This window comes from Phycomyces blakesleeanus, assembly GCF_001638985.1.
Source record: "Phycomyces blakesleeanus NRRL 1555(-) unplaced genomic scaffold PHYBLscaffold_1, whole genome shotgun sequence".
NCBI classification, from domain to species: domain Eukaryota; kingdom Fungi; phylum Mucoromycota; class Mucoromycetes; order Mucorales; family Phycomycetaceae; genus Phycomyces; species Phycomyces blakesleeanus.
The window spans coordinates 4,084,144-4,108,995 of record NW_017265134.1 but is presented as its reverse complement, the minus strand read 5'-3'; the positions used below and the strand labels follow the sequence as shown (position 1 = coordinate 4,108,995).

Below are 24,852 nucleotides of genomic sequence, written 5' to 3'. Positions count from 1 at the left end.
CCTTTTTCGCTCTTTTTTTTTTTTCTTTCTCTCTCTCTTTCTCTCTCTCTCTTTACAACAAACTCATCCTTCTACATCTTCCACTCCTGACTTTATTCTTATATTTTGGCTCTTCGTATACTCTTTTTAGAATAAAGAAGTACATTTACATTCACACATCTATATAATATAATATATATATATATATAATTTATATATAATTTATATATAAGAAAACATGTCATTAGAAGGACGGGATATCGTTATTGGCAACAAGTACAAGCTAGGCAGAAAGATTGGCGCTGGCTCATTTGGAGAGATTTACCTTGGTAAACAACATTACAACCATTCAATAGAATCCTTTGCAAATGAAGATTACTCATCATCATCTTTACTATTTCCTATATAATCATCATCCTCATTAACAAAAAAAAATCCCTTATTTATTTATTTAACTAATTCACATCATAGGCTCAAATATCTTGAGCCAAGAAGATGTTGGTGTGAAATTAGAAAGCATAAGGGCTGCACACCCTCAACTGGAATACGAAGCCAGAGTCTACAAAACATTGGCAGGCGGTGTGGGTATTCCATTCGTCAGATGGTACGGTAAAGAAGGCGATTACAATGTTATGGTCATGGACCTCCTTGGTCCTTCTATGGAAGATCTTTTCAACTACTGCAAACGTCGTTTTTCTCTCAAGACAGTTCTTTTGTTGGCTGATCAATTGGTATGTCGTCTGATTATTATTATTATTATTATCCTTATTATATAATCAGTTTATGAATCGAATCAAATCGAATCAAATAACATCAGTCAGTCAATAATAATTCTCATAATCACACGTGTTGATCGTCTTGTTAATACGTTTATCATAATATATTTATTTATTTATTTATTTTGTATAGTTATCCCGAGTTGAATATGTTCACTCCAAAGGTACGTCTTTTTGAAACAAAATAACTCCCACCCCCCTCCTCCTCCTCCCGCCTCCCGCCTCCTTCCTTCCAAACAAAAAAGAAAATTAATATATAGTATATTTATATATATACATTTGTTTTAACTATTGATATGATAAAGGCTTTATTCATCGAGACATCAAGCCTGACAATTTCTTGATGGGTATCGGCAAGCGCGGCAACCAGGTTAACATGATTGATTTCGGTCTGGCCAAGCGTTACCGAGACCCCAAGACAAACTCCCACATCCCCTACAGAGAAAATAAGAACCTTACTGGAACACCACGTTATGCAAGCGTAAACACTCACCTGGGAATCGGTAATAATAACAATAACAAAAAAAAATATGCCTTTTATATTTGTTTGTTTGCTTGGTTGTTTGTTTGTTTGTCTGAGAATATATAATGTATATTTGACGATAATGATAATAGACTTCATTATCAGCATCATTATTTTGATTATTTTAATTGTCCTAAAACAATATTAACAAAAAAAAATATGCCTATTAATTTGGTACATAGAACAATCAAGGCGCGATGACCTCGAATCACTCGGCTACATTCTTGTGTATTTCTGCCGCGGCCAGTTACCATGGCAGGGTATTCGGGCTAGATCAAAGAAGGAAAAATACGACAAGATCATGGAGAAGAAGATGACTACACCCGCTGATATATTATGTCGTGGCCTACACAATGAATTCGCCATATACCTCAACTATGTCCGATCACTGCGATTCGACGACAAGCCTGACTACTCATACCTCCGCAAACTATTCCGTGATCTCTTTGTACGCGAAGGCTTCCAATACGACTACGTATTCGACTGGACCGTACGCAAAATGGTAAATATCCTTCCTTGTCATTAGTTTGTCCTTTAGCTTCTTTATTTTGTTCTACATATATACAAGTGTGTGTGTGTGTGTGTATGAATTTTATGGATCTTTGTGTGTTTGTATGTGAGTAAGTAGTATAGTATATGGATAAAGTGAATACACGCACACGCACACACACATATATATATATATATGTAGAACAATAAGTATTATTATTAAGAAACGAACAAATGGATGAATGAATGAATGAATGAATGAATGAAAAAAAGGGGATCCAACAAGAACACTGATAACTGAAGTATAGCAAGAGAAGAAAATGACAGATATTCAATCCGGACCTATCGACACTGCCCTGTATAATTCTACTCCAGTTACATACGACACAGGATTACCTGTGCAACAACGACGTCCTGTTATGACTAATGCCGCACTCCCCTCTGCAGGCGTGGCACACCGCGGTGCAGCACAGCCATATCGGACAGATATAAAATCACCAGAGACCTCAAAGCGTCTGGACGATGTCATGCTTCAGTACCAACAACAACAGAAGATGCTGCAACACCAATCACCTTATCAACATACACCACCCCACCTTCTCCAACCCCAACAAATCTTGCAGCAGCAACAACAGACTCTCCAACAGCAACAAACTCTTCAACAGCAACAAACTCTCCAGCAACAACAGCAAACTCTCCAGCAGCAGCAGCAGCAACAACAACAACAACAACAACAAGCTCAGCAGCAAGCTCAGCAGCAGCAGCAGCAACAACAACAACAAGCTCTTCAGCAACAACAATCTATTCAGCAAAATCTTCAGGCAACATCAACACTCCCTCAAGATCATGCTTACATGTCTAACTTTGGTTACACTGGAACTGGTGGAGGAAGGATGCTTGTGCGCGATAACCAAACATCTGGTAAGTACACACAACCGAGAAATAATTAAATGCAAATAAGAATCATACACAAAAACACAGACATCTATGTGTGTATGTGCTTTTGTGTATGAGTGTGTGGGTGGGAGTGGTAAACCAGGGGAACTACGCTTTGTTGATGCTATTCTCCTTTTTCTTTCACTCAATGGACGCACCTCCATCCTCTGATAGGTACTTCCAGTAATAGAGTGTAAGTATGAACATTTTTATATGTATATAGGGGACAGATATTTTGCTATTCAATTCTACACAATCACAAAATTACGACTATAATTTATAATCACAACACTCGACGGTAATCTATACGACATGCTACGACTACAACACAAAAAAAAACGTGCCACAACGACACAACTTAACGTAACGTAACGCACGGCAACGAAATGGAATGCAACGCAACAATTCAATTTAATACAACATTCATATAAACGATGTGTATAATGTTTCGGAAATGATTTATAAATGTGTATAACTTAACTTGGTTTTTATAGATTACGTAGCCAAGCAAAAGCAATCGTAGCCCCCTCCCCTTCTTTTATGAACCCTAGTACAAACGGATACCACGACACCTCTTCTTCTTCTGCACCTTACCTTCCTGAATCCAATATGGCACCAATGGAACCCCTTTTGAACCGGAATTCCACAATTGGAGATCGTAAACCAACAATGGCACAAACTCCATCAAAGCCATTTCATCTAATGAATTCAACCCGACTCTATGATGATTTTTAAAACAAATCAACAACAACAACAACAACAAAAAAAAAGAAACAAAAATTTACACACAAAAATCAATCAAACAATCAAACAGACCAAAAAAAAATCCCAAAAAAAAAAGACCAGAAACAATTCTTTCAACCCAATTCACACACACACACACACTCACACACTCACACTCTCACACTCTCACACTCTCTCTCACACATTCACCTACACACTTTCACATACTTAAATTGTCGCAAAAAAATTACAAATGTCGCAAAAAAATACACAATTTATTTCACTCCATCCTTAAAACCTCAACCCTTTAAACCCTTTAAACCCTTTAAACCCTTTAACCATCACTCCAACTATCTCGTTGTCTCTATCACTCACTCACTCACTCACTCACTCACTTACTTACTGTCACTGTCACACACAAATCACAAAAAATATACATCACTTGGCAAAAAAAAGAAACAAAAAACAAAACTAAAAAAAAACCAAAATCAACACCATATACAGCCAAAAAAGCAACAATGACTTTAAAAAAAACCACACCACATACTGAACACCACACCACTTTTATTTTCTTTTATATATTCTGTGTACATCTGTGTGTGCGTGTGCTTGTGCTTGTGCGTGTGCTTGTGCGTGTGCGTGTGCGTGTGCTTGGGTTGGTGCGTGTCTTTGTGTCTGTGTGTAAAGAATTGCAACCATACATGGAACAACATTCTACACCCAACAAGAAAAAAAAAATAGGCTTGATTTCTTCCACCCACACAGCATACTCTCATTTCAGCTTCTTCTTCTTATTTTTTTTATACTTTTTTTTTGGGGGGTAGTCATCGACATGAGCGAATAGATGGAATTAACTAACAGAGTTAATGTAAAAGAAGTAGTTAATCAATGAATGTCTAAAGAGAAACTACGCCAGACAACCAACACTCTCTTTATATAATATACATCATCTTCTACCTAGTCAGACTCCCCTTTCCAATTTCGTTTACTATCCTTTATCCTCTATCCTTATTACAACTATTACTATTACTGTTATTATTAATATTCCTCTTACTCTTATTATCATTATCATTATCATTATTGTTTTAGTTCTTTCCTCTCCCTCTCCCCCTTTTTTTTATACACAACATGCCTGATACTATTATTTTTTATTCTTTTATATTATATTTTTTATTCAAACTATCAAGCCCTTTTCCTTCTTCTACTTCTTTATCTGCAGATCCACACCTTCTTTTCTTATTGTTTGCTTGCTTTATTGAACGATTACTTACCTTGTCTTTCTTGAAAACAATAAAAACAAACATATAAATAAATAACAATACAAAGAAACAACAATCAAGGAGAAAAACAACCAAGGAGAAATTACAAGACAGAAAAATAAAAGAGTCTGTCAAGAAGATCAAGAAGATCGTAAAGAATAATATTTTTTTAAAGAAAAAAAAGGATTCGGGATATTATGTAAGGAGAAAATCAATAGCAAGGATCCAAAAAAAAAAAAAAAAAAAAAAGAAAAGGGGAGAGAAAATCTAAAGCTTTCTATTGACATTTTGTTAATTGATCAATTCAGAATAACAGGAATTACACATAATTTTACATTGAATTTCTTCTTGTTTTAAAAACAAATACCCTCTCAGTAATTTTGATATTGCATTTGACTATGTAAAAAAAAACTACCCTTATTTTTGGAGATTATTTTCTAATTATTCTCTAATACAGAAAAACATAGCATGTTTTCTCTCTTTTATATATATATATATATATATAATTATTATTATCAAAAAAAAATATCATTAAGTTTATGGCCATTTCTTTCTTTCTTTTTATTTTTGGTCTTGGCTTTTATCCTTATTTATTCGACAGTAAGATTACAATTAAAGAAAGTATGATTATAGTAAGCACCAACAGCAGCAGCAATGAAAATGGCAAGAAATTAAAGCAAGAAAGAAAGGGAAAATGTGCAATGAAAGAGAGGTTTATATATATATACTATATTTCGTTTGCGTCTATGGTACAAAATTCTATTTGAATATTTTGATCCTCCAAAGAAAAAAAGAAAAAAAAAACTTATGCTGGTGGTACATTCGCTCACTCACTCATTTTCTCAGGCTCAAATGTGTACACAGTCTACTGCAGATTTCTTTCAAAAATAAAATAAAATAAGATAGATAATTCACAAAAGAACAAAAAAAAATGCTGAGCAATTCAACATCAGGTCATCTGCAACTTTTATGCTAATTACTATCATTTAAAAAGGAAAGAAGGTTGAGCAGAAGAATACTTGGGTAGTGGATCGATTTTTGACACAGTTGCTTTAATATTGAAAGAGGGAAACCTTGCTTTAAATGAAATACTATTCAGTAAGCCATGGCACTGTAACAGTCTCTGTAGAGTAACCATCAAAAAGGCAAAGGTGTGAGAATACAGAACCAAGAATTACATTTGATTTTGAAAAACCATTCTGAATAAATAAATATCTTGTAGCATATTTCCCACCTTTTTGACCTCTCTATATTGCTATGAAGTTGATTTAAAGGATATCAGCTCAGAAGGATAATATAGTAAACACTAAATGTCTTATGATATTTACCTCCCAAAAAAAAGAGAATAAGATAGGATTAGACTTCATTATACAAGTTATATGGATCTCAAGTATACACTGGCTACTATGCTAATACCATGAGTGTATAGTCAATACGCAGTTGTTTATTAAGTGTAAAAGAGAACATGAATGAAATTGAACTGAAAATGAAAAATGGAAATGAAGATGGAGATAAAAGTGAAAGTTGAAATAAAAAGACACTAAAGAGCATAAATAAAAAAGCTGTACAAAGGAAAGGATATATATGAACATAAGTAAGAGAGCATAGGCTATCATAGGTCATTAACATCTGCGTTGGTCGGTATGTCTTTGAAGGTTGTGTTTGGTAGAGTATGTGTTTGGGCATTTAGGGCAGCAAAACAAAATCTTGACGTCCGAGTGGGTTTCCAAATGTCTAGCAAAATTAAATTTCTTATCCGTTTCATACGGACACACAGTGCATCTGTACATATTTGTAGAGCTTGGACTCGAAGTTTTGATGTTTTGCCGCGATGGATTATGAGGATCATAATGTATAATAACAATATCAGTTGGATCGTATTGTACGTGTTGCTGGGGTGTTTCAGGCTGATGATCATAATCTTGAAAAAGACCATACTCATTAGATGATTATTCAAAAAATAATTCACTATGTAACCCATTACGTACCACTTTCATAGTGGCCTTGAGAAGATCCTGGGGAAGTTGGACCAAGCGGTGGCAACGATGAAGAACCCTGAAAATACGTCTCTATATTATCACCGAAGATGGGAACAGCTAAAGGTTTTCTTAGTTAGCATTACTTGAATATGTATCCAAGCCTAGAGTTAAAACCTCTCTAAATTTTAATTTGTGTGTGTTTAAGAACAAGGCAATACCTAATATTTCTAGTATATCATTCTTCCATTGCTCCCTAGATAGGACATAGGAGCTGTTTTGCTGTGTACGGGACTCATATTTTTGGAAAGGGTATGTTGGCTGGCGTGTGCTGTCTCCATCAAGATACCCTATACAAAGATTTAAGTGTGTATTCCATCAAGGCGCAAGTAATTTATTCTTAATAAAAATTACCGTAATCAAGCCACTCTTGGTTTGAAACACTAAGGGTCTACAACAAAGAAATGTTTTAAGCAGCTGGCTATATCCACCACATTTGATTTTTTTCTTTTTTCCGAGAAACCGGGTCGTGTCACTTACGGATAAAGGCTGTACACAATAGTACTGACCGGTGGGTAGGTGAGAAGGTGAAAACATCAGAAAAGCGGTAAAGAAGTGGTGGAAAAAAAGTAATATTGGGATTGATAAGAGAGAATAAGGATGATTTTTTTCGAATTTAACATCCTTTTTATACTTGTAAAACTGTTTATATCAAAGGTTACATAGTAAAGACCAATGTCCAGGAAGTGTTTGCTAAAGTAACACAAAGATTCTGGGATTCGTTTTAAGTATCTTAACTGATCCTTGATTGGCTGCTCAAAAAAGAAAAAAAAAGAAAAAAATGAACGCCTTTTTTAATTCTTCGTCAAATATTAAATATATAACCAACTCTCTTTAATTCTAACTACTTGGATTTTATACTTCTTTAATTACACTTATTGAGATACATACAAATGTTTTCTTTATTTTATCTTAAAAACCCCCCAAAATCTTACTAAAGCATAGGTTCTTTACTTTATGCTGAAGTACTAGAATATACAGCTACTATGGGATTGACTATGCTAATAAGATTGCATTCAATATGTTGATAGCCAAAGTTAACGGTACAAGTAAATATTATATATAAGAATTGTCTTTTTTTTCTATAGGGCCCTATGAGTACTCAGCATGATATACTAAAACAATTGCTGATTCAAATACAGTGCTGTGTATTGTTAATCCTCACAAGGACTTGCATTATTTAAGGTATAGTCTTCTTTATTGTAGTTAAAGACAATACACAAACATTCAAACAAATAAAAGCCACTTTGGCCAGCTTGGAATTCAGGAAATTACGATATGGATATCATTATAGCAAGCTTAATATTGTTTAAAATGTAATCCCATTATTTAGCTCACAGTTAGAAAGTTGAGACCAGCAAACTTTTTCATATTAAATTAACTTTATTAAACATTGAAATTTCTAGGTGTTGCATGAAGACCACATCGATACACAGTGAAGTATCTACTTGTTCAAAGCAGAGTATATGACACAAAAATAACATAACATGGTATGTGCGCTATAATACTACCAATTCTACATAAACGTAAGCTCAAGTTTGAGAGTGCATTTTCATTTCCTCAAGCGGCATCAAAAAAAATTCTAAAGTAGTGCGTCTATAAGCAGTCCGGGGGCACAAACCTTTACAATATTATATATACATTAATGAGTCATATCTCCTCCAGCCAAATTGGGTCTGAGATATCTCCTCTTGTATTATCGTAAAAGCCTAGAAACAGTATAAAAAAAGACGAATTGAACCTAAAGTTCCTCCTCCATTTCACAAAAGCCCAGATAAAGTATCAAGACAAGATGGCTTGACATTCAATACAAAACACAAACATATTTTAAATAGTCACAAAACTCAAAAGGAGCTATTCATAGTCTTGTCTGTTGAATGATACAAAAGTCTTTTCAAAATATCTGTAAATTGTTGCTCTTCAGAGTCCATAGATATGTGTTCTAGTGTGCGTCTGTGTGCGTCTGTGTGTGTTCATTAAGAAAATGGCTTTGGAAAAGAAGCTTAGCTCAAGACACTGCACTGAATTGTTCTCTAGACATTCCTTGAACAAAAACAAAAAGTAGGGTGAGAAAAATTGAGCATCTAAATTAAATCAGAGGAGCTCATTTATGATAAACTTGACTCATCCGTAGGTTATATAGTATAATTTACTCAGTATATTTTAAATTTCATAAACACCATAAAAGCCATAAACGCCATATATAGCTTATAGGAAAAGTTTACTTGACAATGTACACAAACATAAAACCAATTTGTTGCAGTCAAGCGTATGTGTAGCATTGGATAATTATCAATCAGTCTTTACTTCTTTAATGTCCCATTTATTGAAGGCTCCTTCCTTTTTTTTTCCAAAAAAAAAAGAAAGAATACATATTATTATTAACGAATAAAGAGTGGTTTCTTTGGTTCCTTGAAGATATGTAAAGAAAAACACATACACACTTTGTCTCTATATCTTGACTGAGAAAGTTATCCAAATAATATGAATGATTTTATAGACCAATTAAGAGAGTAAGATCCGAGGTCTTCTTTACTTGAAATTGGGTTTATAAGATTGTACGTGTAGCCTTTTGTACAGTCGTTTAAGAATAAAATTATATAAAAATATATTGCCAGTAAAAGCAAGGATATGTTTTCTTCCTTTCTTTTAAAAGAAGAAGAAATAGTAGCAGTTCTCGACTAAGTATAATATGTCTTGGCATATTATTTAAATATATATATGATATAGGATATAGAGTACATTACAAGTTTGATTATCAAATTGATACTTGTACATTAGTCTGCGTATAATGAGATCGAATATCATATATAGTAGTATGTCTTTTCAATACCTGTAAGCAACAACAAAAATATGAATTGGGTCTACTTGAGAGGATATATGGCTATGGTTGAAGGATATTTTTATGTTTTATTTTACCAGTCGTAAACTCTTAGTTCTTGTGTGTATCTGATTTATCGGAACGTATGGATATATAGTAATATAAAAGCTAATTAACCAACAAGAATCTTACTGAATCACTACACAATAAGAGTCTTTACATCAATACACTAGTGCACATCCACATATATCTGTTAGAAGTATAATTGCAGTTGGAAGAGTAATATACATTTTCTACCAATATATACTGTGGGTGTATACTACTGTTAGAAATGCTGATTTTCTTGTTCTCCATGACAGCATACAAGCCAACAAGACCGTCGTTTCCGAATAAATAAGTGGAGTAAAAATGCATGACACAACACAGGATATCACTTTTACGTTTACTAATGGATAGTGAGCTCCTCTTAGATAAAATATATTGCACATACAATATTAAACGCCTCGACCAAAAGTACGATATTTTAAGGATGAAGTCAGTATTAGGCAATATGACCCAAACCGCTTATCAGTACAAAACACTAGCTGTTTGATCCCAAAGCATTAATATAGACCTCCCTATATAAAGTGTCCATGTACAAGTGACTCTAGAAACAGCCTTCTGAAGGCATAGGTAAAGACACTCCAATAACATTGTCAGCTTTTTATACCACTCTTAAACCTCAAAGGCACACCATCGGCCTTCATCTTATATATAGGTATATACTCTATACCCCGTAGCTGTGTCCTTGTATGTTGTTCTCTTATTAATGTATGATCTGCTAAAGCTTTTGATATTTATGACACTTTTTCGCCTTCTTCTATTTTTAATAAACAAATAACAACGATTTTTACACTCTCAATATTGACATCATACATAATATACACTAAAACTGAAGAAACTAACGAATAGGCATTTTAGCGTCTATCTCCGCCAACCATTCTTCGCGCACTCTTACATTTTTATTTATTCTTATCCTTAATCTCTTGAATCAAATTTAACATCCTTGCAATCATGCCCAAAACGCAAGATTCCAAAGCTGCTAGGTCATTCAAGAACCTTTCAGATGTTGAAAAAGGAGTAATTGTTGGCCAACACCTCAGTGGAATCAGTACCATTTCAATTTCCGCTCAACAGAATGTGTCCCAATACACAGTCAACAGAGTCTTAAAAGAATACAAGGCAACTAAACCGGCTAAGAAAACCAAGTCTTCTACAAATAAAAAAAAGCCGATCAAGCGTATGCTAATACAGGTCAAACCTCAAGTCTCGCGCCCTACAAAAAAAGCCAGTCGACCTTTGGCAAAAAGTAAAAAGCCAATTATAGCGGAACCAGAGGAGATTGTAGCAAGATCAAAGAAAACTGATTATAAAAACACTATTGGGAGACACTTGGACCATATAAACATGCGTTATTCTGTTGTTCAAGGAAAGCCTTTTATCGACCCAAAATACATTGCCCGTCACCTCAAATTGCTGAAAAATCTGAAGAACTATGAGCTTTGGTGTAAAAGTGTTGTCTGGGCTGATGAATGCAGATGTCACATTTACCAAAGAAATGGAAAAAACCATATCTGTCTTGAATCCGATGTATACTATTCTGTATTCCCAACTTTAGATCCAAGCCAGATTATAGCTACCGTTGTGGTTTGGGGATGTATCTGGCCTGGAGGTATGGGACCACTATTTACGCTCAAGGACAACATGACTCCCGAGGAGCGGTCGGATTTCTTATTAGAAAAGTTCTTGGAGTTCTATGAGACTCTTCCTGGTGTTTGCAGAGGTGGCTGCCCATACATACGAGATAAGGCTGCACTACCCGAGGATGAACCCACCAACAAGAAAAAAGGGGTTGGATTTGAGATTTTGGAATGGCCAGAAAATGGTCCTGCTTTTACTCCACTCGAGTACTTATGGAACTACATGTCCGATAACCTTCTATTAATGACTGCTAGTCCTAATACCCCAGAGGAGCTAGAAAAAACCTTACACGAAGAATGGAACAATATTGATGCAGGCATTTGTAAGAAATTTTACGGGAAGACGAAAAGGAAGCTGGCTACTATTAGAGCTGATAAGACTTCACGCTTTCGATAATAGCAGTAGAATATACTATAATGCTGTCCCTATAGAGTCTATCTCCTGTAAAGTGGTTTGTATGTGTGTGTGTAAGTTAAAGGTTTATAAAAAATGGAATGTATTTGGCAAAGGTTCGAGAATATAAAACTGACTTGTATATTGAATGTCAATCCATGCTATATTAAAACGTTATATTAGATATCTAGCTCTAAAAGATACATGTTTCAACAAAACAAAAATGACCGAATTCACAGATTTATCCTTTGTAGGACATCTATACACATTTATAGAAAATTGTTTCATGAAAAGAATAATGATAAAAACAAAATCCATTAAAGAACATATCAATAGTAATAGTAAGAGCATTGCTTCTGGAAATAATACTCTCTTTTGTGGCACAATGTTGGATCAATTTTCATTCTAAATCAACAATAATACAAATATTTCTATCTTGTTCAGTCAATTAAAGTCAATTGTACAATGATCATCGAAGACTCATAGAGCATTACCGATCAAGACTTATGTTGCTGAACTCAGGTCTTGATCAAAATGAGCTTATATTATAGAAGGATCAAAACTATCTAACTGCTATCAAGGTACTTGGCAAAATTACTATTGACAATTTTAACAGCCCTCCCAAATAAAAATAGGATGAGCTACAATAAAATAAACGGTATTCCAAGTGTGTGGAATTAGAATCCCATCAATGTTCTTAGCAGCTTACTATTGTAAAACATCACAAGAAATAAGCAACTGATCTTAATAGTAAGGTGAATGAATAAAAGTTGCTAGAAGCATAAAAACCGTATTTCTTGATCATCCAGCTAATATCATATGTAATTTCAACATTTTTTCTTTTTAATTTCTTTAATTTGCATGATTTAAAGCATATAGAAATCAATATATATATATATTGTAGTATATTTTTCATCTTCTTTACCTTTCTATATTACTATGAAGTTGATTTAATTGATAGCAGCTCAGAAGGATAATATGGTATTGACTAAATGTCTTCTAATAATTGCCTCCAGAAAATAGAAAATGAGAAATAAGATAGGATTAGACTTCATTATACAGACTATATAAGATCCATGTATGCACTGGCTACCATGCTAGTACCATAAGTGTATAGTCAATACGCAGTTGTTTATTAGGTATAAAAGAGAACATGAATAAAATCGAATTAAAAATTAAAATGAAAATAAAGATGAAGACAGGGATGAAAGCGAAAGTTGAAATAAAAAAGATATATAAAATAAATAAAGAAGTTGTACAAAGGAAAGAATATGTAGGAGAATAATTTTTTTTAAAAAAAAAAGCATATGTTATCCCAAGTCATCAACCTTCGCATTTGTTGACATGTCTTTTAAGATTGTATTTGGTAGAGTATGTGTTTGGGCATTTAGGGCAGCAAAACAAACTTCTGTCGCCCGTGTGGGTTTTCATATGTCTATTTAATTTATATGTATGTTCTGATTCGTAGAAAAATTCGGAGCATGTGTATTTCTTTATAGACTTTATATTAGAAACTTTGGCGCTTTGAGACGATGTATATTTAGGATTATAATTTTTAATAGCAATGTCAGTCGGATCGTATTGTACTTGTTGTTGGGGTGTTTTTGGCTGATAATCATAATCTTGAAAAAGTCCATACTCATTAGATAACTATTCACAAAATAATGTGCTGTACAATCAATTACGTACAATTTTCATAGTGGCCTTGAGAAGATCCTGGAGAGGTTGGATCAAGTGGTGGCAGCAATGGAAAACCCTGAAAATGCGTCTCTACATTATCACCGGGGATTGGAACAGCTAAAGGTTTTCTTAGTTAGCACTACTTGAATATGTATCCAAGCCTAAAGTTGAAACCTCTCTAAATTTTAATTTGTGTGTGTTTAAGAACAAGTGAATACCTAATATTTCTTGTATAAAATCATCCCACTGTTCACTGAATAGAGTGTAGGGAATGAAATAGTGTGTATGGGGTCCATAATTTTGGAAAGGGTATGTTGGCTGGTGTGTGCTATTTTCATAGTGATACCCTATACAATCATTTGAGTGTGTATTTCATCAAGGCGCAAGTAATTTATTCTTAACAAGAATTACCGTTATCAAGCCACTCTGGGCCTAGAAAACTAGGGGTCTAAAACGGAAAAATATTTTAAGCATTAACTGTACACATCAACGCCGTTTTTTTCTCTCTCTCTCTCTCTCTTCTTTCCAGATTCCTGGTTTATTTTACTCACAGATGAATATTGTACACCCTCTTTTTGGCTGGCAGATAAGCGGGAACTTGAAGACATCAGGATTGGTAAAGATATGTTAAGAGAAAATGTTTTTGAAATAGAGAGAGAGAGAGAAGTAAACTTTGCTTCGAGATTCATCCCATTTTTATACTTGTACAGCTACAAACAGTAGTGCTAAATAAAGCCCAAAAGAAAATAAAACAAAATTCTACCGTCATTTCACAATACGATTCCTAGTTCATAAAGAACATTAATCAAACAGCGATCTTATGAGGACGACGTTTCCTGTTGGGGCACGACGCTTCTATACAACCGGACTAATCAATTGTGGCACATGTCTGGGCTGGTGTCTTTCTCTAATCCTTCAGGGCAAAATGGTGTGTCCTTAAAAAAACATAATATATTCATTGTATTCATTAGACTTACTACTTGTCCACACATTTTGTGCTTATCTATCTCTCCCCAGGCCCCTGACTCGCATTATATTAAGAGCCACAGTCCGTATTTGGACAACTTAATAATAAAAACACTGTCTCGTACGAAAAACAAATCCTGTATATTCAATTAATAGCTGTTTTTGTCCTAAACTTAGACTTGACAATAAAGAAAGAATAGTAATTAGTCACAAATACACTATATCAATAGCCAGTTATACAGAAGATTATAAGGAATTGTTGTCATTAGAGTGTGATGCAATCTTGTTGAATATTTTACTATTTATCGGCCTTACGTGTATCATGTCTTTCTCTTTCTTTCACCTGCTTATATTCCAAGAGTCTGATAGTACCAACTGGTAAGTAATTCACATCCACCTTTTTTTTTTGAAAAGCACAAAAGAAAGTCTTTATACGAATATTCTCTATCCTTAGGGACCCGATAGAGTTATTCTATGCCGGCAAAAGGTCATAATCTGTGGTTCGGTAGGTTCAAGATGTCGTCTCCCTAAAATTAGCGTCCAGGCTGTCCAGTAAGATTGTCCCGCAAGTCTGTCCGTAAGGCTTCCCGAGGTAAAGAGATAGGAGACGTGACGAGGCGACGTCGAAGAGAACTAGCCAAATTCTTGTGGAGAGGGCGACCGTCGATTTGAATGAAAGACACACGGGAGAAAAGGCCGCCCGCAGATTGAGGTGAATCTGGTGAGGTAAGGAGGAGCAAGGAAATGAACCACGGCCACAGAACGATTTTGGCTTCGTCAAGATAGCAAAAGAAGACGCGAATGCGGTTTAGGGCATGTCGTATGTTATGGGGTGGTATCCGACAGACCCCACCTCGGGAGTAGATTATAAAGGCGTGATGGACGAAGATGCCGACAAATGAATCATGCAACGAGCCCTTACTCAGTCTCTCTTTTACAGAACAGTTCAACATATTGAATTTCAACCCCTGGACAACATGACTCGGCCGCTCAATGCCGATTGGCGCTTCCAAATGTGCCTTCGCTTTGCAGACTCAAGGTTGGTTGCGGGTTGCCTGTTGGTGGATAGCCCTCAACTGCTTTATGTCAACTGCGTGGAACCATATAACTGATTGCCGACTCTAGATGCGCATTTTGAACACTTCTCGGTGGCACATCTTCCTCCCTCCAACTTTGATCTCTGGGTCAAGAAAGTCACCAATGACAATGCACTAAAGGTCATGATTTTTAGTCAAGTCGCAGATTTTTTGATTGTTTCTTCGGTTCGTTTGGAGCGATATTTTGGATCAGAACTTGGTCCCACTACCAACAACTTTCAACCGACCACCAGCACCAAAACTTACGTCGCAAAGGAGTCAATCACCCATGGGCAACGTATTCTTCATTGCAATGCTTAAAAAAGGCACAGAGGGGACAGATTGCGGCAATTTCGCTCCAAATTTGACACACCTAGTACTTACTTGCCTTGTCGGTCGTCAAGTATTCTCGCCAACAAATTTATGACAATGCCGTACACAATTTTAACAATAGAGACCTTTAAGCACTCGGATCTGCAAAGTTGTACAGGATACTAGCTAAATAGTTTTTTCTTGAGGCTCTCTTTATGACCTCAGATCTTACAACTTAACGTTCCACCAGACCCATCACCCAAACCATTCCCAAACCAATTTTTGAGCTATATGTTACTCCAGATATTTCTGGAGTACTTGATCTCTAAAATGTCATAGTATGTGCATTTTTTTGTACTATTTCTTGTGTCCTTTATTTTGCAATATTTTTATTAAAACAAAACAACAATGAACTACAACTATCTTATTGACATTGTTCTTGGAGAGGGGGGAGTGGGAGAAAATTTACAATCATTGTCTAATAATTCTCTTTGTATTTCCTAATCGATAAATGACTCAGAAGAGCAAACAGATTCATTTAAAAGGCAATGAAATAGAAGTAGAGAAATAAAATAACACATTGACATAACTGCCGTTTTTATAAAAAGTAGCTATGTAACTATGACTGTTTAGTATGATGTATATGGGACGTTATTTCCCATCTTACTTTCTGTTGAAGGTGTATTTTTACCTTCGACACGTACAAGATTTTTTATCATTTTGGAAATTTTATGTTACATAATTACTATATGTATATCATAAATCTTTATGCAAGGTCTGGCTGATGGGTCTGGTGGGACGTTCGGTTGTAAGCTCTGGTTGAGTGAAGAGCACCTTAATTGTTCTTTGCTGTATTTGGAATAGCAGATTTATCCACCGGTACTTCTTGTATCGCTCATCATAGTAAGCTTAAAAGTAACTTTATAGCTAGAGAAATAACTCAAAGTAGTTCAATAGCTTTTCTTTGCTAGCTGTATTTATTTTATTGCCATTAAATTGGACAGCTATACCTCGTAAGTCAAACCCAAATATGCATTCTAACTCTAAGGCATCTTACAATGACTGGTAATCTTTATTAATTAATCGCTTGTTCGAAGCCAAAACCAAAGAAAGAAATAATGATGTATATATGTATAATATCGATTTGTTAATTGAAGAGCATAAAATGAATTTCCAAGTGTAATAGTAAAAGTGAATTCGAATATTGTGCTCTGTTGATTAAATGATAGTAAGGGCGCTTTCATCAGAATGTATGTACTTTGATAGATGTCAATAAGTCAAAAGAAAGCTTAACTAGCATGTCAAATATATCGTTATCTTCAGAAATTATACTTTATTATAAGCTTCTTATTTACTGAAGTATTATACAAATCAATGATAATTCTGATTCTTATTTTAGATCAATAATCAAATACAAGATTTAGGTCGGTCTTTGCATCAAGAAAATAATCTTCAACAGATTTGAACCAAAATTTTATGACACCATGTTGAATATCTCTTTTCCAAAACCTTTTCAGCTTATAACCACTGCTAGATCCCTTCATGTCCTTTCATATATTTTCCCTTCCTTTTCTTCGCTTAAAGTTTTTGAGGTGTCTCTGGGAAAATTCGATGTCACGTCTTCCAAGTTCCCATACCAGCATCCTGCTCTTTCTGTTTGTTCTGTCGGCGCACAAATGATACCAGCTTGATTGAGGCGCTTGTCCTTGATCTATATTATCATTTCCCTTTTGCTCAATGACAATAAGTTTAGGGGGCTGTGAAGAACGAGAATCAAAATACTTAAAACTGGTATCGTATGTTATTAACACTTTTAGCGGCGAAAAATGCATATCCACAAGTGCTTGTCCGGTTTCATCAAAGTCAGAACAATGATATTTGATCTCATTCAATGTCATATATTTCAGCTGTCTACAACGGGAAGATATGTATTTAAAAATACTTATATCGACTCGTAACTCAAAAAGGTCCAGTTTTTGTAATTAATGTGGCAAGTGTGTAGACTGTGGATACTCTGTAGATTGAATACGTGAATAGTGTATATGTAATGATCGCAAGACCGGACAATTATCCAAAATATTCTTCATGTCAATATACTGACAATAGTATAACCTTAATAAAGTTAAATTGTTGCAATGTACGTGTAATTTTCTTGCTGCAGGTATAGAACTGTAGTCATTGCCGTGATAGATACACAATATATTCACTGATTCAGAATAATGTTTGATCCACGTATTTAAATTCTTCACATTTGATGTGTACATGTCAAAATCAATTGTAGCATGCTTGATCTTTACATTAGAATGTTGAAGAGCGTCATGAAATAAATGAAGTAGCCAGGCGTTTTTGTTGCAGCATACTGTGTTTATTGCTCTTAGATAAGGAAAGAATTGTTTGGTGGATAACAGTAATTGAAGTCGACTATGATATTTCTCCCTTTCATCGTAAGGCGGTGGGATTTTGTCTAGTGAAAAACCAGATGGGCTTAAGTTACATCTGACTAGACTGGGATACTTGTGTGCAAAGTAAAATATCCACAATGCGTCAATGTAAGAAGAACAAAAATCGATCTAGGTGACAGTGTGTGCTGGTTCGACGTTTCTTATTCTTTTGATTTCTCTTTCGGATATTGGTTTAAAAAAGGCTTTTATATTGATATAGTATAGGCGTGGAGAGTAGCAGTGAAGTGATTCAATATCGGCGAGGTAAATATCGGGTCTGTTTATAGAAGAATTTATTTGGTGAATCGTAAGGTAATAGAGAACCCGTTGGGATGTGATATTTTCAAAGACTGCTAAAAAAGAATTATTAGAGAACCCGTTGTCGAGTGAAAATAATAAATTAAAATAAAACAATTAAAGACTGGTACTAAAAATGAGTCTTTGTTTTACACGCAATTAGACATGTAAAATGCTTGAAATAATTTACTCTACAAGAAACAACTCTTGTCCATAACCCATTGCATCTGTTTTATATATTTATATTTCTCTTTGGCAAAAAATTTGTATTAAGAGTAATTTCTTTATTCTCTCTCTCTCTCTCTCTCTCATTTAATACTTGGATAGATAGCGGCTAAAGTCTTGAAGACAAAAAGGGTCTCGGGTGGTACGGCCATTGGAAGATGTAGCATTGAGGATATAATCAATAAAAGAAAAAGACGCTTAAACAGATGTAGATATTGACTAATACACATATAAAGGACTTTGCTTGATATACTTACAAGCTTTTTACATTTATCTGACTTCATGATCTCAAAATCTCCTTCAACCTTTTCAAATAAATATTTTGTATCCATTTGGTTGAAACGAATTAGCGAAATCATTTCCTCAAAGGCCTCTTCGACGTCTTCTTCCGTCTGCGGATAGCCTGGGCCTTTTTCAAGGCTCTTTTTGGTGTCATCGACCAATGTATGCGATGAACCAGGGTCGTCATGGTCTTCAGAATTGGACCGGATATTATAAAGAGCCTGTTCTCTCCAATCAAGAACAGCTTCATAAAAGAGATTTTCTTTGACAGGTGGGGAAATGTGATCGATATTGAGGGTCCGTATTACACTTTCAGGATCAAGGTGTATCCATGCCTCGCTTGAGAGCAGTTTTCTGACATTTTTTCTTATAAATTTTTGACAGTATCCCTGTGTATCCGTACAGTGATAGCAAGCTAGCATACGTCATTGATTAATATATAGCAGCAGTGTTTTACAAGACCAAAACCAAAAAAAAAAGGTTATGAACATACTTGCCAAGCTCCAAATAATGTATATAGTATTATGATTGATTGATTTTTGTATATATTTAAACATAATCTCACAAAGATCAGGAAGTTCGAACCGATGTGCTGCCTCAATAATCTTGGAAGCTTCATTGACGTCTTTAACGTCATAGTCTGAAGAATAGATAAAAACAAGGATCTTTTTGAATATTTCAGGATGGACGCCATGAATGATTTTCCCTTTTTTCTCAGATCCGTCCATTTTTTCCGTAAAGAATTTATCAAACAGAGGAGACGCAGCGGCCAAAATCACCTTGTGACAATTGAAAACTAGGAAATGGGGATATTTTATATCAATATACTCAAGCTTCTATAGGCATGTATATATGTATTCCCGTACCTGATTGCTCTCCAACCATGACCTCATTCTCATACACTGTGACTCTTATATCACTGAAGCTAGGGCAGTCCAAGTAGGATGATAAGGGGGGGTATGTCAGCAAAGCCACAGGCTGGTTGATAAGGTCTTCAAAACTGACAGGCACTTTGATTTCAGGACCAATACTGTACTCCAAAGGATAAGCTAGTTTACACAAGTCAACCCACTCCCACACATAAATGTCTAAAACGCACTAGTTAATATACATAGACCATTTCTCATCGACCATTAATAACAACAAAGGTTTAAATTGAAACAGCAAAAGATAATCTTACTTTGACCATTGTTCCTACACACTATACATGTACATCAGTCAGGTTGATATACTCTGGAAAAAAGCTTGGCTTATTATTGCAGCTTACACTCTGTGTACTTTGTTCTCCACATTCTGTTTAAATTTTCTTTAGTGTAGTTTATAGTGGTCTCAAGTTTAAGGTTCGCCTTTATTGCATTTGGGAGACGCAGTTTTTTTTCACTGCCACTAATTTTCTGCAGGGTAACTTTGATTGAGATAGCCTGGTATAACTTGTTTAGAGTCTTATTCAAGTCAAATATTACGAGCTAGGGTATCCTTACCTTCTTGCTTTCCTCTGGCTTCTCCAGCTCAAGCACTCTCTTAAGCTATATGGATCACAGACTTAAATACTAAGGCTCAAATTTGCATACTAGTCTAGTCGTGTCCTGCCGTATTACGCCTTGACTTTTTTTTTTCAAGTAATAATAATAATGTAATATACACTCACAGAAATAACGCTATATAAAGTATGATTTTGATTATTAGACGTAAATCACATATATACTCAGGAATAATATTGTATTACCATCTGTATCCTCTAAGAAAATATATGCTCCCTGTTGTGCTATCATTTGGAAACACCTCTTCCAATCTCTTCACTGTAAAAACGGCTGCACACTGTCTTTTTTCAATGAATCCTCTAATTATATTTATCTTTATATTAATATAACACTGTTTTTTCTTTTATTATAAAGAGATTAGGAGAAAGGCAACAGAATCTTACTTTTGCGTCATATTGGATAATGAAAAAGAAGAAGTTCAATTTTCTTAAAAGAAACAATTGTTTTGGTGTTTTTTTTTTCGTTAAAAAAAACCTATATTCTCTTTTTCTTTTTTTGTTGTCGTTGTTGTTGTCACTACCAATCAACAGCTTTATTGATCATAATAGAGTTAATCCAATCCCGAATCAGTATTTAAAAGTTGAGGCACATTACAGATTACATGAATAATTTCTTGTCTGAAGTTGCTACAGTCAGCTCGATATACTGATATTGATGGTGTAGAGAATTTTTATCACTATCACTATATCAAGCTTTGACTGTATAAGTTCCTTTTGATTAAGACCCGAGTCCAGCAACATAAGTCTTGATCGGTAATGCTCTATGAGTCTTCGATGATCATTGTACAATTGACTTTAATTGACTGAACAAGATAGAAATATTTGTATTATTGTTGATTTAGAATGAAAATTGATCCAACATTGTGCCACAAAAGAGAGTATTATTTCCAGAAGCAATGCTCTTACTATTACTATTGATATGTTCTTTAATGGATTTTGTTTTTATCATTATTCTTTTCATGAAACAATTTTCTATAAATGTGTATAGATGTCCTACAAAGGATAAATCTGTGAATTCGGTCATTTTTGTTTTGTTGAAAAATGTATCTTTTAGAGCTAGATATCTAATATAACGTTTTAATATAGCATGGATTGACATTCAATATACAAGTCAGTTTTATATTCTCGAACCTTTGCCAAATACATTCCATTTTTTATAAACCTTTAACTTACACACACACATACAAACCACTTTACAGGAGATAGACTCTATAGGGACAGCATTATAGTATATTCTACTGCTATTATCGAAAGCGTGAAGTCTTATCAGCTCTAATAGTAGCCAGCTTCCTTTTCGTCTTCCCGTAAAATTTCTTACAAATGCCTGCATCAATATTGTTCCATTCTTCGTGTAAGGTTTTTTCTAGCTCCTCTGGGGTATTAGGACTAGCAGTCATTAATAGAAGGTTATCGGACATGTAGTTCCATAAGTACTCGAGTGGAGTAAAAGCAGGACCATTTTCTGGCCATTCCAAAATCTCAAATCCAACCCCTTTTTTCTTGTTGGTGGGTTCATCCTCGGGTAGTGCAGCCTTATCTCGTATGTATGGGCAGCCACCTCTGCAAACACCAGGAAGAGTCTCATAGAACTCCAAGAACTTTTCTAATAAGAAATCCGACCGCTCCTCGGGAGTCATGTTGTCCTTGAGCGTAAATAGTGGTCCCATACCTCCAGGCCAGATACATCCCCAAACCACAACGGTAGCTATAATCTGGCTTGGATCTAAAGTTGGGAATACAGAATAGTATACATCGGATTCAAGACAGATATGGTTTTTTCCATTTCTTTGGTAAATGTGACATCTGCATTCATCAGCCCAGACAACACTTTTACACCAAAGCTCATAGTTCTTCAGATTTTTCAGCAATTTGAGGTGACGGGCAATGTATTTTGGGTCGATAAAAGGCTTTCCTTGAACAACAGAATAACGCATGTTTATATGGTCCAAGTGTCTCCCAATAGTGTTTTTATAATCAGTTTTCTTTGATCTTGCTACAATCTCCTCTGGTTCTGCTATAATTGGCTTTTTACTTTTTACCAAAGGTCGGCTGGCTTTTTTTTTGGATGCGAAGCTCGAGGTTGGGCTTTTACTGGATTGCGTTTGATTAGCTTTTTTTTTTATTTGTAGAAGACTTGGTTTTCTTAGCCAATTTATTTGCCTTGTATTCTTTTAAGACTCTGTTGACTGCATATCGAGATACATTCTGTTGAGCGGAAATGGAAACGGTACTGATTCCAAAGGTGTTGACCAATAATCATTCCTTTCTCAAGATTTGAAAGGTCCTTGAATGTGTGAGCAGATTTGGCATCTTGTGTTTTGGGCATGATTGCAAGGATGTTAAATTTGATCCAAGAGATTAAGAATAAGAATGAATAACAATCTAAGAGTACGTGAAGAATGGTTGGCGGAGATAGGCACTAAAATGCCTCCTCGGTTACTTGCTAGTATCTTTAGTCATAGTGTATGTTATGTATGATGTCAATATTGAAAGTGTAAAAATCGCTGTTACTTGCTTATTAAAAATAGGAAAAGGTGAAAAAGTCTCATGTATATCAAAAGCTTTAGCAGGGCATAAATTAATAAGAGAAAAATATACAAGAAATAGGTGCACAAAGACATAGCTATGGGGTATAGAGTATATACGTATATATAAGAAGAAGGCCACTGGTCTGCCTTTGAGGTTTAAGAGTGGTATAAAAAGCTAACAATGTTATTGGAGTGTCTTTACCTATGCCTTCAGAAGGCTGTTTCTAGAGTCACTTGTACATGGACACTTTATATAGGGAGGTCTATATTAATGCTTTGGGATCAAACAGCTAGTGTTTTGTACTGATAAGCGGTTTGGGTCATATTGCCTAATACTGACTTCATCCTTAAAATATCGTACTTTTGGTCGAGGCGTTTAATATTGTATGTGCAATATATTTTATCTAAGAGGAGCTCACTATCCATTAGTAAACGTAAAGGTGATATCCTGTGTTGTGTCATGCATTTTTACTCCACTTATTTATTCGGAAACGACGGTCTTGTTGGCTTGTATGCTGTCATGGAGAACAAGAAAATCAGCATTTCTAACAGTAGTATACACCCACAGTATATATTGGTAGAAAATGTATATTACTCTTCCAACTGCAATTATACTTCTAACAGATATATGTGGATATGCACTAGTGTATTGATGTAAAGACTCTTATTGTGTAGTGATTCAGTAAGATTCTTGTTGGTTAATTAGCTTTTATATTACTATATATCCATACGTTCCGATAAATCAGATACACACAAGAACTAAGAGTTTACGACTGGTAAAATAAAACATAAAAATATCCTTCAACCATAGCCATATATCCTCTCAAGTAGACCCAATTCATATTTTTGTTGTTGCTTACAGGTATTGAAAAGACATACTACTATATATGATATTCGATCTCATTATACGCAGACTAATGTACAAGTATCAATTTGATAATCAAACTTGTAATGTACTCTATATCCTATATCATATATATATATAAATAATATGCCAAGACATATTATACTTAGTCGAGAACTGCTACTATTTCTTCTTCTTTTAAAAGAAAGGAAGAAAACATATCCTTGCTTTTACTGGCAATATATTTTTATATAATTTTATTCTTAAACGACTGTACAAAAGGCTACACGTACAATCTTATAAACCCAATTTCAAGTAAAGAAGACCTCGGATCTTACTCTCTTAATTGGTCTATAAAATCATTCATATTATTTGGATAACTTTCTCAGTCAAGATATAGAGACAAAGTGTGTATGTGTTTTTCTTTACATATCTTCAAGGAACCAAAGAAACCACTCTTTATTCGTTAATAATAATATGTATTCTTTCTTTTTTTTTTTGGAAAAAAAAAAGGAAGGAGCCTTCAATAAATGGGACATTAAAGAAGTAAAGACTGATTGATAATTATCCAATGCTACACATACGCTTGACTGCAACAAATTGGTTTTATGTTTGTGTACATTGTCAAGTAAACTTTTCCTATAAGCTATATATGGCGTTTATGGCTTTTATGGTGTTTATGAAATTTAAAATATAGTGAGTAAATTATACTATATAACCTACGGATGAGTCAAGTTTATCATAAATGAGCTCCTCTGACTTAATTTAGATGCTCAATTTTTCTCACCCTACTTTTTGTTTTTGTTCAAGGAATGTCTAGAGAACAATTCAGTGCAGTGTCTTGAGCTAAGCTTCTTTTCCAAAGCCATTTTCTTAATGAACACACACAGACGCACACAGACGCACACTAGAACACATATCTATGGACTATGAAGAGCAACAATTTACAGATATTTTGAAAAGACTTTTGTATCATTCAACAGACA

At 34.7% G+C, this 24,852-nt stretch overlaps 9 protein-coding genes across 9 annotated transcripts; 3 read left to right on the top strand and 6 right to left on the bottom strand.

The window, feature by feature from the left end:
• Positions 1 to 217: 217 nt before the first annotated feature.
• On the top strand, positions 218 to 1,804 carry PHYBLDRAFT_104792 (Serine/Threonine kinase CK1; the record flags this gene model as incomplete). Its single annotated transcript, XM_018427865.1, has 5 exons — positions 218 to 308; positions 451 to 710; positions 889 to 919; positions 1,061 to 1,258; positions 1,461 to 1,804. 5 exons carry the CDS (start codon positions 218 to 220, stop codon positions 1,802 to 1,804), a joined length of 924 nt encoding a protein of 307 aa, XP_018299515.1.
• Positions 1,805 to 6,307: 4,503 nt separating this feature from the next.
• Positions 6,308 to 7,258, bottom strand: PHYBLDRAFT_139023 (C2H2-type zinc finger transcription factor; the record flags this gene model as incomplete). Its single annotated transcript, XM_018430137.1, has 5 exons — positions 6,308 to 6,606; positions 6,674 to 6,781; positions 6,883 to 7,011; positions 7,076 to 7,112; positions 7,202 to 7,258. The coding sequence occupies 5 exons, from the start codon at positions 7,256 to 7,258 to the stop codon at positions 6,308 to 6,310; spliced, it is 630 nt and encodes a 209-aa protein (XP_018299514.1).
• A 1,045-nt stretch (positions 7,259 to 8,303) lies between these two features.
• PHYBLDRAFT_72617 (hypothetical protein) lies at positions 8,304 to 9,956 on the bottom strand (the record flags this gene model as incomplete). Its single annotated transcript, XM_018442685.1, has 4 exons — positions 8,304 to 8,342; positions 9,029 to 9,061; positions 9,641 to 9,710; positions 9,763 to 9,956. The coding sequence occupies 4 exons, from the start codon at positions 9,954 to 9,956 to the stop codon at positions 8,304 to 8,306; spliced, it is 336 nt and encodes a 111-aa protein (XP_018299513.1).
• Positions 9,957 to 10,595: 639 nt separating this feature from the next.
• On the top strand, positions 10,596 to 11,678 carry PHYBLDRAFT_139022 (Homeodomain-like DNA binding domain-containing transcription factor; the record flags this gene model as incomplete). The annotated part of the gene is made up of 1 exon (XM_018430136.1): positions 10,596 to 11,678. One exon carries the CDS (start codon positions 10,596 to 10,598, stop codon positions 11,676 to 11,678), a length of 1,083 nt encoding a protein of 360 aa, XP_018299512.1.
• A 1,320-nt stretch (positions 11,679 to 12,998) lies between these two features.
• On the bottom strand, positions 12,999 to 13,963 carry PHYBLDRAFT_72619 (C2H2-type zinc finger transcription factor; the record flags this gene model as incomplete). The annotated part of the gene is made up of 4 exons (XM_018442686.1): positions 12,999 to 13,297; positions 13,365 to 13,472; positions 13,767 to 13,803; positions 13,907 to 13,963. 4 exons carry the CDS (start codon positions 13,961 to 13,963, stop codon positions 12,999 to 13,001), a joined length of 501 nt encoding a protein of 166 aa, XP_018299511.1.
• Positions 13,964 to 14,854: 891 nt separating this feature from the next.
• On the bottom strand, positions 14,855 to 15,274 carry PHYBLDRAFT_139021 (hypothetical protein; the record flags this gene model as incomplete). Its single annotated transcript, XM_018430135.1, has 1 exon — positions 14,855 to 15,274. The coding sequence occupies one exon, from the start codon at positions 15,272 to 15,274 to the stop codon at positions 14,855 to 14,857; it is 420 nt and encodes a 139-aa protein (XP_018299510.1).
• A 24-nt stretch (positions 15,275 to 15,298) lies between these two features.
• PHYBLDRAFT_139020 (hypothetical protein) lies at positions 15,299 to 15,718 on the top strand (the record flags this gene model as incomplete). The annotated part of the gene is made up of 2 exons (XM_018430134.1): positions 15,299 to 15,371; positions 15,447 to 15,718. The coding sequence occupies 2 exons, from the start codon at positions 15,299 to 15,301 to the stop codon at positions 15,716 to 15,718; spliced, it is 345 nt and encodes a 114-aa protein (XP_018299509.1).
• A 1,541-nt stretch (positions 15,719 to 17,259) lies between these two features.
• Positions 17,260 to 20,889, bottom strand: PHYBLDRAFT_162078 (hypothetical protein; the record flags this gene model as incomplete). The annotated part of the gene is made up of 12 exons (XM_018434559.1): positions 17,260 to 17,616; positions 17,851 to 18,173; positions 18,767 to 18,869; positions 18,930 to 19,369; positions 19,520 to 19,750; positions 19,821 to 20,003; positions 20,135 to 20,155; positions 20,222 to 20,375; positions 20,436 to 20,480; positions 20,526 to 20,559; positions 20,681 to 20,794; positions 20,879 to 20,889. The coding sequence occupies 12 exons, from the start codon at positions 20,887 to 20,889 to the stop codon at positions 17,260 to 17,262; spliced, it is 2,016 nt and encodes a 671-aa protein (XP_018299508.1).
• Positions 20,890 to 21,738: 849 nt separating this feature from the next.
• PHYBLDRAFT_72623 (hypothetical protein) lies at positions 21,739 to 22,820 on the bottom strand (the record flags this gene model as incomplete). The annotated part of the gene is made up of 2 exons (XM_018442687.1): positions 21,739 to 22,604; positions 22,697 to 22,820. The coding sequence occupies 2 exons, from the start codon at positions 22,818 to 22,820 to the stop codon at positions 21,739 to 21,741; spliced, it is 990 nt and encodes a 329-aa protein (XP_018299507.1).
• Positions 22,821 to 24,852: the final 2,032 nt, after the last annotated feature.